General features: G+C 53.7%; 1 protein-coding gene across 1 annotated transcript in view; it reads right to left on the bottom strand.

The window, feature by feature from the left end:
- Positions 1–7,959: 7,959 nt before the first annotated feature.
- Positions 7,960–17,827, bottom strand: part of ZNF618 (zinc finger protein 618) — a 166,603-nt gene continuing 156,735 nt past the window's right edge. The window contains exons 12-13 of the mRNA XM_054174189.1: positions 11,026–11,124; positions 7,960–9,474 (exon numbers count right to left, since the gene is read on the bottom strand). Of these exons, the coding sequence (XP_054030164.1) occupies positions 7,961–9,474; positions 11,026–11,124 (1,613 nt within the window). The 3' untranslated portion in view covers position 7,960. The remainder of the gene's footprint in view (positions 9,475–11,025; positions 11,125–17,827) is intronic.

Below are 17,827 nucleotides of genomic sequence, written 5' to 3'. Positions count from 1 at the left end.
CCCCCCCAAAAAACCCCAAGCAATGCAAAAGCCAAGCTAACCAAAATCCAACCAAACCTCCCCAAAAGCAACCAAAACCTAACACCCCCCCCAAAACCCCAAGCAATGCAAAAGCCAAGCTAACCAAGACCCAACCAACCAAAGCCCCCCAAAAGCAACCAAAACCCAAGCCCCCCCCAAACAATGCAAAAGCCAACCTAACTAAAACCTAACCAAACCAAACCACTCCCCCCCAAAAACCCCCAAGCAATGCAAAGCCCAAACTAACAAGAACCCAACCCACCAAAACCCGCCCCCCAACAAACCCCCCAAGCAACACGAAAGCCAAGAGCCGCATCGGCAACTCAACCCCCCTGCAGTATTGCTCTCCACTCGAGTCACTCCATCCACACCACCGGCTCCAGCCAGACTTTGGGACAGGGTTTTGGTTTCTCTCTTTCTGGTTTTTGTTTCGCGGCGTTCTGTTTTGGTTTTGTTTTGTTTTCCCTCTCTTTTTTTTTGGTGGCCGTTGGCTCGTTTCGCTGCTCTCTGCTCCCCTCCGAGCGCAGCGAGTCGTGAGCTGGGGTTCAGCTCCGCGTTTCTCGGTACAGTACTTGGCGCAGCGCGGGGCCCAGCCGCCCGCACGGCTCCCCCTGCTGCCAGGACGACGAAAAGCCAGCGGCGGCGCCGTAGAAAAATAGTGTCGCTACAAAAGTATAAATTAATGCTACCTACCGGTATTAAGAAATATTAAACACATAAAACTTAGAGAAGGATTAAGAAAAATATTCATTAATACCTGTAGAAAAACTCTGGCCTAAAAAAGATATTTTTTTTTTTTAACCTTTTTTTTTTTTTGTCTATTTAATTTTTTTTTGTTATTTTTTGATTTTTTTTTTGGGTTTTGTCATTTTTATTATTTTTATTTTTTTTCTTTTTTTTCACCCATTTTTAATTTTTTCTGTTTTTTTTTTCTATTTTTATATTTTTTGGCTATTTTTATTTTTTCGGCTATTTTTATTTTTCTATTTTTATTTTTTTTTGCTAGTTTTAATTTTTTTTTGCTATTTTTATTTTTTTTTGCCTTTTTTTGCTATTTTTTATTTTTTTGGGGGTTATTTTAAATTTTTTTTGGGGTTATTTTTAAATTTTCCTTTTTTTCCTATTTTTTTTTTTGGCTATTTTTTAATTATTTTTTTGGGGCTAGTTTTTAATTTTCCTTTTTTGGCTATTTTTCATTTTATTTTATTTTTTTTGCCATTTTAATTTTTTGCTTTTTTTTATCTTTTTTTTTAAATCTTTTTTTGGGGTTGCTACTTTTTATTTTCCTTTTTTTTGGGTTCTATTCCCCCCCCACCCCCCATTTTTGTTTTTCTCATTTTTTATATTTTGCTTTCTTATTTTTGTTTCATTTTATTTCTATTTTACATTTTCATTTTTTTCTTTCCAATTTTGATTTTCTCAGTTTTTTTTGTGTCCTTATTTTTTGTTGTTTGCTTTTGATTTTCCTTCTTCTTTTTTTCTTATTTTTTGTTTTCTATTTTTTCATTTCCTAATTTTTTTGGGGGGTTTGTTTTCTAATGTTTTTTGGGTTTTATTTCCTTATTTTGTTGTATTTTTTATTTTCTATTTATTTTTCTTCTTATTAATTTTTCTTGTTTCTATTAGTTTTTCTTCTCTTGTTTATTTCTATTTCTTATTTTTTCTTATTTTCCTTATTTATTTTTTATTTATTTTTTCTTCACTCTTATTTTTCTTCTTTTTCTTACTTCTCTTATTTATTTTTCTTGCTTCATATTTTTTCTTATTTCTTGTTTAGGGGTTTTTTTTTGTGGTTTTTGTCTTTTCTTTGTGGTTTTTTTTTTTGTGTTCTTTTGTCTTTTCCTTTTTGTGGTCTTTATCTTTTCTGTGTGTGTGTTTTTGTTGTTTTCCTTGCAGGATGACGTGAGGATGAGATTCTTGCACTCGCAGGTAGGAGACACACCCGGGCGTGTCTGTGCTATTGCCTACAACTGTCTGCGTCTACAGGGAGGAAGGGAAGGCGGAGGAGGTGCTGAGGTGGGGTGGGAGGAGGGTGAGGAGAAGGTTCCTTGCTTTGCTCAATGGAACAAGGAGGATTCGGCTCCCTGGAGGAGGGTGAGGGCCAGGAACAGCTTCTCTAGTCAGGCTGCCTAACCGTGGCATGGAGCAGAGTCATGGCACTGCCTAACCATGGCATGGAGCAGAGTCATGGCACTGCCTAACCATGGCATAGAGCAGAGTCATGGCACTGCCCAACCATGGCGTGGAGCAGAGTCATGGCACTGCCTAACCATGGCATAGAGCAGAGTCATGGCACTGCCTAACCATGGCATGGAGCAGAGTCATGGCACTGCCTAACCATGGCATAGAGCAGAGTCATGGCACTGCCCAACCATGGCGTGGAGCAGAGTCATGGCACTGCCTAACCATGGCATAGAGCAGAGTCATGGCACTGCCCAACCGTGGTGTGGAGTAGTCATGGCACTGCCTAGTCACAGTGTGGAGCAGTCATAGCACTGCCTAACCATGGTGTGGAGTAGTCATGGCACTGCCTAGTCACAGTGTGGAGCAGAGTCATAGCACTGCCTAACCATGGCATGGAGCAGAGTCATGGTACTGCATAACCACGGCATGGAACAGAGTCATGGCGCTGCCCAGCCATGCTGTGGACCTGGTGAGTTCCTCCTGGTCTGGCAGCCTTGGCCAGGTGCCTGCCACCAGTGTTTTGGTGCAGCTGGCATCAGTTTTCCTTTTTAAGTAACTCAAGCCCAAAGGTCTGGAGGCCCTGTGAGGTGAATGGGACCACGGAAAACAGCTCCCACGACTGCTGCTCCTTCCAGAGCAGGCCTCCTTCCCCAGGCAGAAAGCTCCTTCTCCACAGACAGCAAGAGGAACATAAAGCCCTTCTCCCACCCCCCGGCCCATCCCCTCCCATCCCACCCCCCACCCCCCCCCACCTGACTGCCATGAGAACCCCCAGGAGACCCAAAAGAAGCCCTCAGGGCTGCTGAGGCTGGAAGTGTCTTTGTAAGGAACTTTGGTTGTAAGAAGCAAGGCTCTGACCCGCCTCTGCTCATCACCTCCAGGGGACAACATTCCTGTCGGTAAGGCTGCGCTGCTCACCCGGCTACCAGGACCCCTCCAGAGCCACGGGAGGGAGGAACTCCTCCAGCAGCGGTTGGTGTTGGGCACCGCTAAGCCATCCACCTGCAGCAGCTCCTCTCCACTATCCTGACTCAGCTGCCTACAGACCACACAACCCTGAAGGGTCGCCCTGGGTACACCGAGGCCAAGGCGAGCAAAGCTCTTCCGTCCGGCCCTACAGCAAAGGACTCCAACAGGAGGAGGACAGCCCCCAAGTGAGCAGCCAAACAACCCCCAAATGAAACAGCCCCCCCCCCCAGACATTCGATACCCACACCAAGCCCAGGGCACCACTCTCTCATTGGTTCACCATTTCTGGCCTAGCAAAAGCAAACTACAGCACAGCAGCAGCGAGGTGGCCTCCAGCCGGGAGCTGCGCCTGGGGTCACCTCGCTGCCATCTCTTGTTTGGTTCAGCAACGCTTCCAAAGCCCCAGGAAGATGATGGCACAGGGACAGGGACAGGGACAGGTCCCACAGGCTGTGGGAGGGAGTTCTTATTGCTATGGAGCTACATCCTCAGGAGTATCTGAGACGGGACACGGCGCCTCAGCTGACGTTCCTGGGCATTCCCAACGGATCCCACGGATTCCAGACCATGGTGTAGCACAAGACATGCACGGCAGAAGCAGCAACACATTTAATGTTCTCTCCCCACCCCAGTCCTTTCACCTCCTGGCAGTGCCAGGGCTGATGTTTGCTCCCCAGCTGGCGTTTGCTCCTCTGTCCCACCAGCCCAGCAGCCACCTCCCTCCTTTGTCACAGCTGCTTAGTGCCCACACTGGAGCGCTGAGGAGGGTTTGGGGCTGGTGGGGAGCAGGGTAACGTGGAGGAAGATGCTCTGTGAACCCTCCTGGACCTCCTGGACAGGACTGGCATTTCCCACCTCCACATCCAGCCCCTTTCCTCTGGCAAGGCCCAAAGCAGCCCCGTGCTAAGCCTACTGAGTGTGCTCCAGGGAGCTGGGAGCCTTCTGCACACAACAGGGTTCAAAACCCCACTCCTGTAACAGATGAAGAGTTCTCCACCCTGAGAAGGTTTCCCAGAAGCTGCCTATAGTGTCTTTTTGTTCATTTTCATCCCATTTCTCCCAACTATTCCTTAGGGAGCTTGTCCCTTCCTGTGTGTGCTCTCCCTGAGTGCTCACCGAGCTCCTCTCCACCTCCTCTGGCCAGAGTGATGCCATCAGAGACCCAAGTCCCTCTGCAGCACCAAGCAGCACTTCCAGCCCTTCCCTGACTCTCTGGCTGCCCTTGGATTCAGCACTAACCTGGTGGAAATGCACCCAGCACCGCCTCAGGCACCGCGCTCCTGCGCTGCCCTATGTCCTGCCTCGTCCCCTGCAGGAGCCAGGAGGTGGAAGTGGTCCCTCAGGCAGGGCAGGGCTGAGCAGACTCCTCCACCAGTATGGATTTACAGTGATGTCTTCTCCTGCTGAACCTCCTATGGTATTGCCAGCAGCTGGAGAAACACAAACCACTCCCCCTGAGGCACCTCACTGAAGGCTGCCTGAGCCGAGACACCAGCACTCAAGAGCTCAGGCTGCTCTCAGCAGTCTCTCTCCTCTCTTCTCAGCCATTCCCAAGCTTGGAGAGCATCTGCCACAACTTCACATGGGGATCAGGAGTCCCTGAGCTGCTGCTGGACATATTCTCTGATCAGCAGGAGAACACCCAGCAAGCACAGTTAAACCAGTGCAGGTGGTTCGTGTGGACACTCAAACCAGTTCATCCCAAAGCATTTTAAGCAGCAGTGACCAAAGACTGGAACTGGACAAGCCTGAGAGCAGAGTCAGCTTTCCCAGACTCACCAGCTCCAATGCAACCAAACCAGTGTTCTGAGGACAGTCACAGAGCTTTGACAGAAAGCAGTTTCCTTCCACCTGAAACCCACCCAGATACAAGACACTGAGCCCATCTTGCAAGCCAGAACACAGCTACTGCTGGAGACCTGAGGAGAAGACACAGACTGAGGACACAGACCTGGGCTCCATGTTCTTCACTGACCTTCTGGCTGCCCTACTCACACAGACAGAACAAAGAGCTCCACCTTTGGATCCCACTCCCCAGTTTTCTAGTAACAAGGATCTTCAGACAGGACTGGGAGGTCCTTCCTTCTTTACAGTTAATCTCCTGTTGGTGCCTGCTCCCTACCTGAAGATCATCTGCCCTGCCAGAGCAAACTGTGAAGTCAGAAAGTGAAGTCTGCAAGGTCAGGCAGGGAGTAAGCAGAAAGAAATGGATGCCTGGAGGGGACACAGCACATTTCTCAGGTGTGAGTAAAGGAAACAAACAAGCAGAAGGCAAATTCCCAGCAGGACCTGCCAGAGGATCATGACATCTCTGGCCAAACCAGGAGACCCTCTCCTCTTGGGTATCTCACAGAAGATGGGCAGTGCTCCCTCCTCCTCCTGAGCCAACAGTGGAACAGAGGAGTTTGGGTTGGAGGAACCTGGCAAACTAAGGGCTTCCCAAATACAGACCCTGGTAAAGTATCTTTGCTCCCTAGAACCCCAACCCAGGTCTTGAAGAGGGAAGGAGAAAGAGGAGCAAAGCTGTGGCATTCAGGCACTCCAGAGGTGTTTCTCTCCTTTCAATGGAGCACAGAGTACCAGGCAAAAGTCAGCCTGTGAGGAGGCACAGCCCCAACAGCTCCTCTGAGCTCACCACCCTGTAACCATGTCTATGACTCATGAAAAGCTGTGGCTTCCTCCTCCAAGTCACTGGAGAAGGGGGCTGCCCAACCAGCTCCTCTTCAGGGCTTGCTCCTTCCAGCCAGCAAACTGCTGCCCTGAGTCCCCTGCAGGGAAGCTGTCAGTCAGTGCCTCTCACGCTCCAGACATCTGCACACAAAGCCTGAGGGATTGGGTTTGCCACTTCTCATGTCCTGGGACTTGCAACTTCCAACAGAGACAGGCAGGTGGGACCTTGGCTTAACACCTGCTCAACAGCAGCTGTGCAAAGAGGGTCCCCAGGTTCTCACTGCACTGCCACAGCAGAGGACACCCCTGTGCCCTCCAAGGGCTTCGGCTGCCTGCTTGCAGCTGAGCAACTCCACCCTGCTGAGCTCAGCTGCCACTGTGACCACAGCCCCACAGCACACTGCTGCAAGCAGGACAGACAGCTTCCAAGAATCTGCTTCCATTTGCCTCTGGGATGCAGGTCCCAGTGATGAGAACTGAACAGCTTGGCCCCAGAAGCTGGGGATTGTCCAAGAGGCACCAAACCCTCCTCCAGCAGCCGGCTCTGTGCCTAGTGGCACCAGCAGCAGCAGAGCACCGGCCGTGGTGGCCAGCAGAGAGACTGAGGCAGGTTTGGGTTATGAGGATCTCTAATTGCATTCAGGGTGAGCCACCAAGTGTGAACCTTGAAGGGCCCACGGCCTTCCCAGGCAGAAGGCTCAGCCACACAAGTAGTGTAATGCACTGCAGGTATCAGAGACATTCGTGCTACCAGAGGAAACCGCTGCAAAGCAAATGGGAAGAGGTTCTCTGCACTCAGTCAGCAGCACTTACATTCAGAAGGATCTTTGAGCCCATGCACTTCTCTAAGCTTCCTTCAAACCCCAGTTTGCCACAGCTGATGATCTTTGCTCCCCTGAAAGATCCTACACCTTGGTTTGGCCTTGGCTTAGTTTGAGGGCACCGAGAAACTCGGAAAACTAACTTTGGGCTGCAAGGGTTCTCAGTGGCAGCTGGCAGACCCCAGCGAGCTCAGCGGGGGCTCACAGCCGTCTCAGCTGCCACCACTTGCTTGCTCTTCCTGGCTTCTAGCTGCTGTGGTTCCTGTGAGGTTTGAGGTCGGTGTTTAATCACAAATGGGCTGCTCGAGAAGCTGGAGAAGCTCTGACGGGCAGAGAATTTGCACTGGGAATTCAGGGAGGAAGTTGTGCTGTGAAAAAAAAAACAACCACCCAACAACAAACCCAAGAAGTGTAACAAATGTCCGAGATTTTCTGCCAGGAACCACTGCTCTGGGCTCGAAACCTGACTGACCAGCGCTGGCTAGCAGGGGCAACTCCGGCCTGGGAGCGGACGCAGAGAGGAAGAGCTCTTGGGGGTCCAGATGCTAAAAATGAACTAAAACCACAGCCTTAAGGTCTCCCTTCCTAATTCCTCCAGCTGCTGCTGCCGCTAAACCCACAGCTGCCCCGCTGGCGTGGCGAGAAGGCTGCAGACAAATGCCCTCAAGGTGCAGCGTTAAGCCATAAGTCCAGCGCAGAACTGAGGGGGGTGGGGGGTGGGGGGTGTCGGCTGTCGTCTGATTATCCACGGCAAGATGGCCCTGGGGGGGGGGGGGGGGGACGAGAGGAAAGGTAGGGGTGGGAGGAGAAACAAACAAAATAAAACCCAGAAACTTCAAGTCACTTTTTAGATCTCAGCTGCCTGAAGACTTTAGAACATCAGCCTCCCATTTGTCTGCCCACTTGAAAACGTCAGAGAGTCTGTCAAGTCCACACGCTGAGGTAGGGAAAGCAGCACAGGCCTGGCAGGGGGCTGCTCTCTCTCTCTCTCTCTCTCTCTCTTTTTCCTGTGCTCAGCTTTTCCTTTCCAACTTAATCTTTAGATATATTTATATTTTTATATATATATATATATATATATAAAAAAGCACTTGGTTTCCAGGGGCATTCATAATGAGGTCCACAGTGTTTAGAACTTAAAAAAAAAATCCTTTGTGTGTGTTTTGTTTTGGAACAGTGTTTGAAAAGTTGCTTTTTTTTGTTGTTGGTGTGGTGTTGGTGTTTTTGTTGTGTTTTTATTATTTTGTTTTTTTTGTTGTTATTCCCCAAAAAAAAAAAAAGAAAAAAAGAAAGTCTTAAAGCATGTTGGACTTCAAGAACATGAGCTTGTTCATGTCCTCCGGACTGAGCAGCCTTCTCCTCTTGATCAAGAGAGCCTGCTCACACATATTTACACACTCGCTTCTGGCCCCCACGGCGGGCACCGCCAGGAGCCAAAAGGCCAGCTTGGCGAGTTTCGTGTGCTTCTGGGTCACACACGACCAGTACTGGAAGAGGTCAGGGGTGGCCTGGAAGAGAGGTTCCTGCAAGTAGTCGTAGACTTCGTTTTTCCCGAACCAATCTTCCTCCTGAGCTGCCGTGGCCTCCCCTGCCCCCCGAGGCTTCTTGGTGGCTGGCTCGAACTCCGCCTCTTCCACCCAGGACTCCTTCACCTCGTTGATCAGCTCGCAGACCTTGCCGATGATCTCCTCGTGCTGGTAGGGCGGCACGGGCCGCAGCTTCTGCTGGGGGTCCAGGATCATGGCCACCTTGTGCGCCGAGTGCACTTTGAAGTTCTCCTTCAGCGCCTCCAAGAAGAGGTGGCAGAGCTTGCTGACCACGCCGGCGTCGTTGGCCTTGGAGGTGAAGAGCTTCTCCAGCTTGACGTAGGTGGGCAGCACCAGCTGCAGGGTGGGCCGGCTCTCGTTGCTCAGCTCGATCACCGCCTGCTTCACCGGCGCCAGGATGGCCGCCAGGTTGCTGAGCAGGTGCTTGTTCAGGTTCTGGATGAGGTTCATCTTCTTGGCCCTGCTGTAGAACTCGCAGATCTGCTCGTAGCGCTCGTGGACCAGCAGCAGGGAGTCGGTGACCGAGTTCCAGCAGGGCGGGGGGGAGGTCTCCTCCAGGGAGCCGAAGGTCTCCTTGGAGAGGCCCGTGGACCCCGCCAGGTCCTCGCAGACGTTCAGCAGCTCGATCACCTCCAGCATGTTGCGGGCCTGCAGCGTCCTCTTGTTGAGCACGCTCTGCACCACGGCGTTGAGGGCGCAGGCGGAGCAGCGCAGGCACATGCCCGCCTTGGAGAAGGCCGAGGCGTTGACCCTGCAGTCCGTGACGTAGACCGTCCTGATCTCCGACATGACGAACTCCGAGAGCACGTTCTGCACCCAGTGCGGGATGAAGTCGCCGCTCTCCCGCAGCTCCACGCCCTTGATGCCCAGCACGTAGCTCTTGATGTGGTTGCCCTCCACCTGGTAGGCCGTCAGGATGTAGCAGGAGTCGGGCCCCACGCTCTGCGAGTGGCAGGTGACGCCGATGCCCAGGCAGGCGTTGCTGCCCAGGGCGCAGGTGACCTTCACCTTCACCTGGTTGTACATCCTGGGCAGGTGCTTGAGCGCCAGCGTGTTGAAGTTGCCCAGGATCTCGGTGACGGAGAAGGCTCCGTAGCGAGCGCCGCTGTCCACCAGCGTCTGCGCCAGCTTGATGAACTCCTTGCCGCTCACCACGCTGAGGGCGCCCAGGTCGGTGCACATCACCCGGAGCAGCCTCTCGGCGATGTTCTGCCTCTCCTTCTCCGGGATCGTGCTGTTCCCCACCGAGCCGCTCGGCGGCGCTGCAGCGGGACACAGGGAGGGACAGAGAGCAGCCCGTCAGCACCGCCCCGCTGCGGCACAAACCCGCCAGGTGGAACGAGCCCAGACGGTGCAAGAGGCTTCCCCAGCCCTGGATTTCTTCCCTCAAGGGCTTCTGGAAGAGGAACCTCCAGGTCTTGCTGTTGCTTAGAGCAGCAAAGGACCTCAGCTGTGCGCTCTGCCTGCTGTGGGGACTGAGACAGAGCAATGCCATCTGTTCCCTGTGTGCCTTCACAGCTGCCAGAGATGCCTCTAACCAGTGGCCTCTCCATGGTGCTCACTGAGGAACAAGCTAAGGAAGTTAGATTCACACAGACAGTTCACTGCCCACACCCAGCCTGCCCAGCTGGAAGGTTGCACAGCTTCCCACTGCTGTGCCTGCAGCCTCTGCTTTGGGACAGGCATTTGCTTCAGCAAAGCACACAACCTCCTCCACCATCTCAAACAGTGCTGAGGACCAAGCTTTATAGATTCAGAGAATGGTTGGAGTTGGAAGGGACCTTCAAGACCACCCAGTTCCAACCCCCTGCCATGGGCAGGGACACCTCCCACCAGCCCAGCTTGCTCAAGGCCTCATCCTTGAACACCTTCAGGGATGGGCAGCCACAGCCTCCCTGGGCAACCTGTGCCAGAGTCTCCCCAAGCCTCACACTCAAGAATCTCTTCCTCCTCTCCAGTCTCAGTCTCCCCTCTCCCAGCTCAAAGCCATTGTTCCTCATCCTGGCACTCCCAGCCCTTGGCAAAAGTTCCTTCCCAGCTTTCTTGTAGCCCCCCTTTAGGTGCTCTCTCTGAACTCCAGCAACCCCACTTTCTGTGGCTGATTTTTGGGCAACCTCAATTTCTCCCCTGGCCACACCACGACACAACAGCACTACACCCACCCCCCAGGCTGCCCCATGCCCCAGGCTGCCCAGCTCTGGCACTGACTGCCCACAGGGTGGGCCTCTCCACATGATGAGGAACAAGCTTACAGGGCAAGCTGGGGCTAAGGCCAGATGCTGCCTGCCAGCACAGGGAGTCATGCCATGTCTCACCATGGATTGGTGTTTTAACCCCAGTCTGGGAAGTCTGATCTGGGATCAGCAACTTTTGCCAGGAGTTCCCAAATGCATCTGGAGAGACTCTGGCACAGGTTGCCCAGGGAGGCTGTGGCTGCCCCCTCTCTGGAGGTGTTGAAGGCTAGGTTGGATGAGGCCTTGAGCACTCTGGGCTGGTGGGAGGTGTCCCTGCCCAAGGCAGGGGGTTGGAACTGGATGATCTGGAAGGCTCCCTCAACCCCAACTGTTCTCTGAATCTCTGAATCTTCCTCCCAACGCTTTCCAACCACCTCCCCAGGGCTCCCAGTGGGTTCTGCACAGGAGTGCTGCCATAGTGGGAGCTCTGTTCAGCTCTGCAGGGCAGCACAGGAGCTCTGGGTGAAATCAAGTGCAGCTGGGTGAGGCCAAGGGCCTTGGGCAATGCCCATCCCTGCTGCAGCCTCTCTGGCAGCCAGAGGCTCAGCAGGCCTGGGGGAAGGAAGCTTTGCTACGTACTGTTGCTGGTGTTGTTTCTTTGGAGCTGAGGTTTCCACTTCTCTTCAACAGCTAGAGGTGACCTGGGCTGGCTAGAGGCAATGTTGTTCTCGTTGTCAGCTGTGGGGTTAAGAGACAGGAGGTGTTAGAAGCACAAGAAGAGAACACTCAGAGCACAAAGAAGGGGATCAGGACCCATCTGCTTAGCCTCTCCTTCTGGCTCCCCTAACTAAAGTGACAGCAACCTATACTCTGCAGTAAGACGGCAGAGGACCCTCAGAAACCTCGAGAGTGGCTTTGGACTTGTAAGCCATCACCTCCCAGCCTCTGGCTGAGATGCCAATGGCTTGTTCTGTGCACCAGTGACACTGCAGCCAGCAGCACACCTGGAGAAGTGTCTCCCCACCAGCTGCAGGTCCTTGTGCAGCCTGCCCTGTGCACTTTGCCTTCACGTCAGACCCAAAGGAATGAAACCAACCTCGACCCTTCTTCAGCCTCCCTGCCTCTTCCTACACTGCTGGTGGCCTCCCTGTTCTCCACAGTTCAGCACTTTGTCTTTCAAGCTATGCTCAGCTCCTCTGTAGCTAAGGATTTACTGCAGCCTTCATGCACAGCTTCCAGGGACAGCAGCAGTCTCCTCTGGGGTCACTCACTGCTGCCTCAGACTGCAAACAGAAAATACTCAAGCTTCTGGGCTGTGACCAAAGATTGCTCCTTCCTATGGCTGCAAAGACACAGCTGCCCAGAGGGCTTGGACCTGCTGGGACAGGGCCAGAGCAGGGACATGAAAACAGCCACAGGGCTGAAGCACATTGACAGGCTGGGAGAGTTGGGGCTGGTCAGGGTAGAGAAGGCTCAGGGGAGACCTCAGAGCTTCATTTCAATATCTGAAGGGGGTTACAGGCAGGCTGGGGAGGGACTGTTCAGAAGGGCTGTGGGGACAGGATAAGAGGCAATGGTTTGAAAGTGGAGCAGGGCAGAGTTAGGTTGGACATCAGGTGGAAGTTCTGCACAGTGAGGCTGGGGAGAGCCTGGCACAGGCAGCCCAGGGAGGAGGTGGTTGAGGCCCTGTCCCTGCAGACATTCAAGGTCAAACCTGATGTGCCCCTGGGCAGCCTGCTCTAGTTGGAGGTGTCCCTGCTGCCTGCAGGGGGTTGGACAGGATGACTTTTGAGGGTTCCTTCCAACCTGATGCAGTCTGTGACTGTCTTTGTGGTCATACTCCCATTGCTGTGCAGGTCAGTGGGCTCAACTCTGCCAGCCTGATGGATCTGTGAGGCACATGCAGGCAGGAGCAGTGACTTCTGCATTGTATCCCTGTTCTCTCCTCTCCTGTGCACCCCCTGAGGGAATTTTCTAGTTCTTGGTTTGCTTCACTATGAAACTCTGCTCTGCAACAGGCTGTGAAGCAACAAGGAAGTGCACAATGAACAGAGGTGGGAGATGAAGAAGGATGGAGAGGCTGATGAGAAGACTGAACAGAAGGATGGAATTAAAACCAAAGAAGACTGAACAGGCCCTTTACTGACCACATATGGACTCAGCTCACCTCAGTTTGGATATCACAGAATCACAGAGCTGTCAGGGTTGGAAGGGACCTCAAGGCTCAGCCAGTTCCAAGCCCCCTGCCATGGGCAGGGACACCTCACACCACAGCAGGTTGCTCACAGCCACCTCCAGCCTGGCTGCAAACACCTCCAGGCAGGAGGCTTCCACCACCTCCCTGGGCAGCCTGTGCCAGGCTCTCACCACCCTCATGGGGAACAACTTCTTCCTAACATCCAATCTGAGTCTCCCCTCCATGCCCCCCAGTCCTATCACTCTCTGACACCCTAAGAAGGCCCTTCCCAGTCTTCCTACCCTTTGGATACTGGAAGGCCACAATTAGGTCTCCTCAGAGCCTTCTCCTCTCCAGACTGAACAAACCCAAGCCTCTCAGCCTGTCCTCACAGGAGAGGAGCTCCAGCCCTCAGACCATCCTCATGGCCCTTCTCTAACAGACACACCTCCAGAAGTGGCCTTTAGAGCTCCTTCTACACTCAGTGGTGGAAAACTGCCTCAAGAGTGGAATTCATTCTGCAGGCAGAACCAGATGCCTCTTGTAGTAGAGTCAATGACTTCATCTCCACTGACTACAAAGGAGTCCAGGTTCTCAGCTCAGGTGGCAGTATCTATGGCCTGGGCACACTGCATGCAGGGAAAAGCACCCAGCAGGAATGTCTCATTAAGGCACACACAGAGCTTTGCTCTGCAGCCCAGGCTGAGCTGCTGCTGGGCAGAGCTGGGGGCTGCCCCTCAGAACAAACAGGAGAGGACTGAGCTGCTCTCCTTCATGTGTGTGGCCATGGCCTGGGGCAGAAGGGAGACCAGCAAGCAGCTAGAGATGATGTGATGAAACTCCAGTGCCCTCCTACTTAGAGGCAAGTCCACTCAAATCAGAACAGCTCTGCACATGAACTGCAGGGGCACTCACAAACCTTGCTGATGGACAGCCACAGCCTGGCCAGCTTTAGGTCTGGGCACTGCACTGGCCACAGGCTGGATCAGTACCTAAGAGCAATCCAGGATATGAGAGAACCAGGCAGAGTCAGGGACTGCCTGCAGGTGTGCCCAGGGCTGCAGCACAGGGCAGGGCTTCGCAGGTGTGGAAGAGAGGTGAGGAGCAGGAGGTGCTCCAGTGAATGCCAGTGACCAGGTCCAGCACATCCCCTCTGCCCCAGCGTCTGCCTGGGGCTCCTGGGCTCATGCCACCAGGGTCCTCAGCTCCAAACACCTGTGGGCAGGCAAAGGGAACTGCTGGACGGTGCCTACTGACTTGGTTCAGAGCTCAGGCCCTTCCTTGTCTGGCTGAGGTGTGGGAAGAACCCCTCTGTACTTCCTCTCCCCAGCTCTTTATCCACTTCATCATGGGGGATTCACTGTGTCCAGGTGTCTGCTGCCATTCCACGTGGCACGAATGGGATTTGTACATTTCGACCTCATCTTCCTGTTCAGGCAGCCTGTGAGCTGCACAGGTCATGGCTCTTTCATTTCTCTTCATGCCTCCAATCCCTTAATCCAGGTTCAGCCCAGCCACCCTCTCATTTTTCAGCTCAGACTGCAGGAAGGGCTTTATGTGGCAGCACTCAGCCTGAACAAAGTGCTCCAAAGGGAGCCCAGGCTGCACATTGTACACTGTAATTACAGAACAAATTCCTCTGCCTGGTGTTCTGCTGTTCTCCTTCTGCCTTCCAGCACTCAATTTACATGCTAATTGCTTCTTCTCATTGTGGAGCTGCTTTATGGAGCTATAATCTCTCCTTATTACCTCCCAGCCTCCAGGCACAGCCCTCTGAATGACTCAAGAGCCAGGATGTCCCTGCTTTGGCTCCTGGAGGCCAGCAGCAGGCTCCTATCTTCAGTCACTTGTGGGAGTGGATGCACCACATTTAGCTGGAAGAGATGAGCCCTTGGCATCAGTCATGGCAACCCAAACTGGACTCCTGAACACATTAACTGGGGGAGGATTTGGCTCAGGTGGACTCATTCATCCCTGCATCCCCATGATGAAACACTGCTTGAGCCAGGCACGTGAATCAGACACTTGGTGCAGTTGGAAAAGTCCAACCAGCAACCCACCCCCACCATGGCCACCAAACCAGGTGCCATGGCCACAGGTTTCTGGAACACCTCCAGGGGTGGGGACTCCACCACCTCCCTGGGCAGCCTGTGCCAGTGCCTGACCACTCTTGCAGCAAACAAATCATTCAACATCTCCAACCTAAGCCTCCCCTGGCACAACTTCAAGGCACTTCCTCTTGTTCCATAGCCTGAGACTAGGGAGAAGAGCTCAACCCTCAGCTCACTGCAGGGAGCTGTAGAGAGCAATGAGGTCTCCCTCAGTCTCCTCTTCTCCAGGCTGAACACCCCCAGCTCCCTCAGCTGCTGCTCCCCAGCCCTGTTCTCCAGACCCTTCCCCAGCTTTGTTGCCCTTCTCTGGACCTGCTCCAGCCTCTCAATGTCCTTCTTGGAGTGAGGAGTGCAAACCTCTGCTATGGACACAAGCCCCTACCACGCAGAGTTCCCAGTGTGTGGATCCTGTGCCACCAGTTCTGCTGACTACTGCAAGGTCTCTGCAGCCCCACACTTCAGAGAGGTGGTGTTGATGCTGGTTCTGGGACATGGAAATCCCCAGGCTCTGACAGGCTAAAAGACAGCAAACTGTAACCAGAGGAGCTGCAGGCCCTGTGTCATCTCCACTGCTGCTCTCCTTAAATTCAACACCCAAAAGCAGACATCCACCAAAGCTCTCTGTAGGTTTCCCACCTCTCAGTTTTTTTGCCCTCAGCACACAGCAGCAAACATCACAATGGTCACTCCCAGCTGCACAGCCCTGGAGGAAAGGCTGCTGCTGCTCCAGAGGAAGGAGCACAGACAGGCAAACACCAGGCACAGGGATGCCACAGCAGGGGATGGCCTTGGTGAGGCCTGGAGAAGGCACTTAAATAAGACCTGGGTAAGATTGCTGTCAGACACAGCTTGGAGGAAGCAGCCAAGCAGGAGACAGTGACTTACAAACAGAGCAGGGAGGGATGAGGAAACAGAGTTCAACAGGGGCAATCCTGGGTTGAGGAGAGGAAATTCACCTGGGCATGGATCTCTGCTGACATGACACGAGTTAGATCAGCAATACCTGCCCCCTCCAGCCCTGCTCTGTGTCCAAGGTAACCAGGGGCCATGGCTCATTTGTAAGGAGGAGAGAAGGGACTGCAGACAGCACTAGCTTAGAAGTTTCAAGAGCTCACACCTTGCAGGGAGCTGCCACTCCCCACCTGGGCACCTCAGCCTTGGCCCTGCCTTTGCAGCTCCTCTGCTATCACCAAGAGTTAGAACTCAAATTGCAGCATTTCAGCACCAGGGACCGGAGCAAGGAACAGGATGGTCAGGGTGCAGCTGGAGGCAAGCAGAGGCTGCCACTAACAAGCACCAGGAAGAGATCCCAAGCCCCCAGAGGGATGGCAGCCACTGCCCCGGGCGCAGCCTCGCCGCCCCTCGGAGCCTCGCGAGGTCCAATCGCTCCACACCATCCCCCAAACTCCCCCCACCTCAAACCCAAGCCCTGACATGTCTCCTCACATTGCAAAGGTGATCAGTGAAGTGGCTGCTGGACAACCACCGGGCCTGCAGGGTGACTGCCCAGGGAGACCTGGGCTAGAGGCACGGAGCTGCACAGCCCAGGAGCTCGAGGGACACTCCGCAGCGTCAGGGCTACAACTGCACCACAAGATGGGAACTGCAGCTGGAACTCTGGTTAGAACTGGGATGCATCCAAAGCAGGGAGACCAGCAGGATGAGGGGGGACATCCTCCCCCTTTCCTCTGCTGAGACCCCACCTGCAGCACTGCCTCCAGTTCTGGTGCCCCCAGCACAAGAACTGCTGGAGAGGGTCCAGAGGCCCCAAGATGATCAGAGGCTGGAGACCCTCCCCTGTGGGGCCAGGCTGGGAGAGTTGGGGCTGTGCAGCCTGGAGAAGAGAAGGCTTTGTGTGCCCTTTGTTCTGCCTGGCAGAATGAAAGCAGAGGATGGGATGATCTAGAAGAGGAAACCAGACCTTATACACAAGAGAAAAAGAGACCTCAGAGCAGCCTGCCAGCACCTGAAGGGCTCCAGAAGAGCTGGGGAGGGACTCTGGCCAAGGGCTGGGAGTGCCAGGATGAGGAACAATGGCTTTGAGCTGGGAGAGGGGAGACTGAGAGTGGAGATGAGGAAGAAATTGTTGAGAGTGAGGCTGGGGAGACTCTGGCACAGGCTGCCCAGGGAGGCTGTGGCTGCCTCCTGCCTGGAGGTGTTGAAGGCCAGGCTGGATGAGGCCTTGAGCAAGCTGGGTGGGTGTGAGGTGTCCCTGCCCATGGCAGGGGGGTTGGAACTGGATGATTCTGAAGATCCTTTCCAACCCAACCCATTCTCTGAATCTCTGACTCACTGTGAGAGGCTTTTCCTCCAGCCATGTGTCCTTTAGTGCCACTCAGGCCTGCCAATGAAGGGAGGGCAAACGCAAGTCCTGAGCCTGCGCCTCAGGAGAGCAGCTGCCTGCCAGAGAGCACAGGGCTGGCTGTGGGGGGTGGAAAGTGCCACACTGGCCAAGGTGAACTGATTTGGAAAGCTGGGTTAAAGAACTTCAATCTTCATTTAATAATCCTGGATCTACATTTTAGGATCCTCTGGCTGCTGCCTTTGGAACTGCCTGGGCTTTGCAAAGGTAAAATTGCCTCTGCTGTGCTGGAAAACAAAAAAGGTGGCTTGGAAACAGAGCAGTGGAGCAACTCCTTGGATGGTTCTTCTGAAGAGAGCTGAGAGGGGCAGGAACACAGCTGCTGAAATATCAAATTCTTCTTCTGAGAACACATCTCAGTCCTGTGGAGAACTCCAGGAGCCACAAGCACAGGACAAGACTGAGCAACAGGCATGGGCAGAGGCCCTGCTGCCCTGCAAGCAGCTTTGCTTCATTTGCTCCAGTGAGAAGTGCCCCTCTTGCAGCAGGGATTTCATCTGCTCCAGGAGTGCCCCATGGATGGCCATGCCAGGAGCAGGCCCTAGATCCCTGTGGGCAAGGGCAGTGTGCAGTCTGGGGTGGGCACTCTGGCGTGCTTGCTGCTGGCAGGGCACCATTCCTCTCTCCCTAGGGACAGCAGTGCTGCTTCCTGTGAGCCTCCTGTTGCTGCAGCCACTGCTGTGTGCCCCAGCCTCTGCAGCTGGCAGCAGTGGGGCTTTGGAAAGGGTGAGCACAGAAAGCTGGACTGACAGACACCAGGGGCAAGGTGAGGCAGCAGCAGCACAGAAGCTG

Source organism: Dryobates pubescens, chromosome 29, assembly GCF_014839835.1.
Source record: "Dryobates pubescens isolate bDryPub1 chromosome 29, bDryPub1.pri, whole genome shotgun sequence".
Taxonomy (NCBI): Eukaryota; Metazoa; Chordata; class Aves; order Piciformes; family Picidae; genus Dryobates; species Dryobates pubescens.
This window is presented reverse-complemented; position numbering and strand designations above follow the sequence as displayed.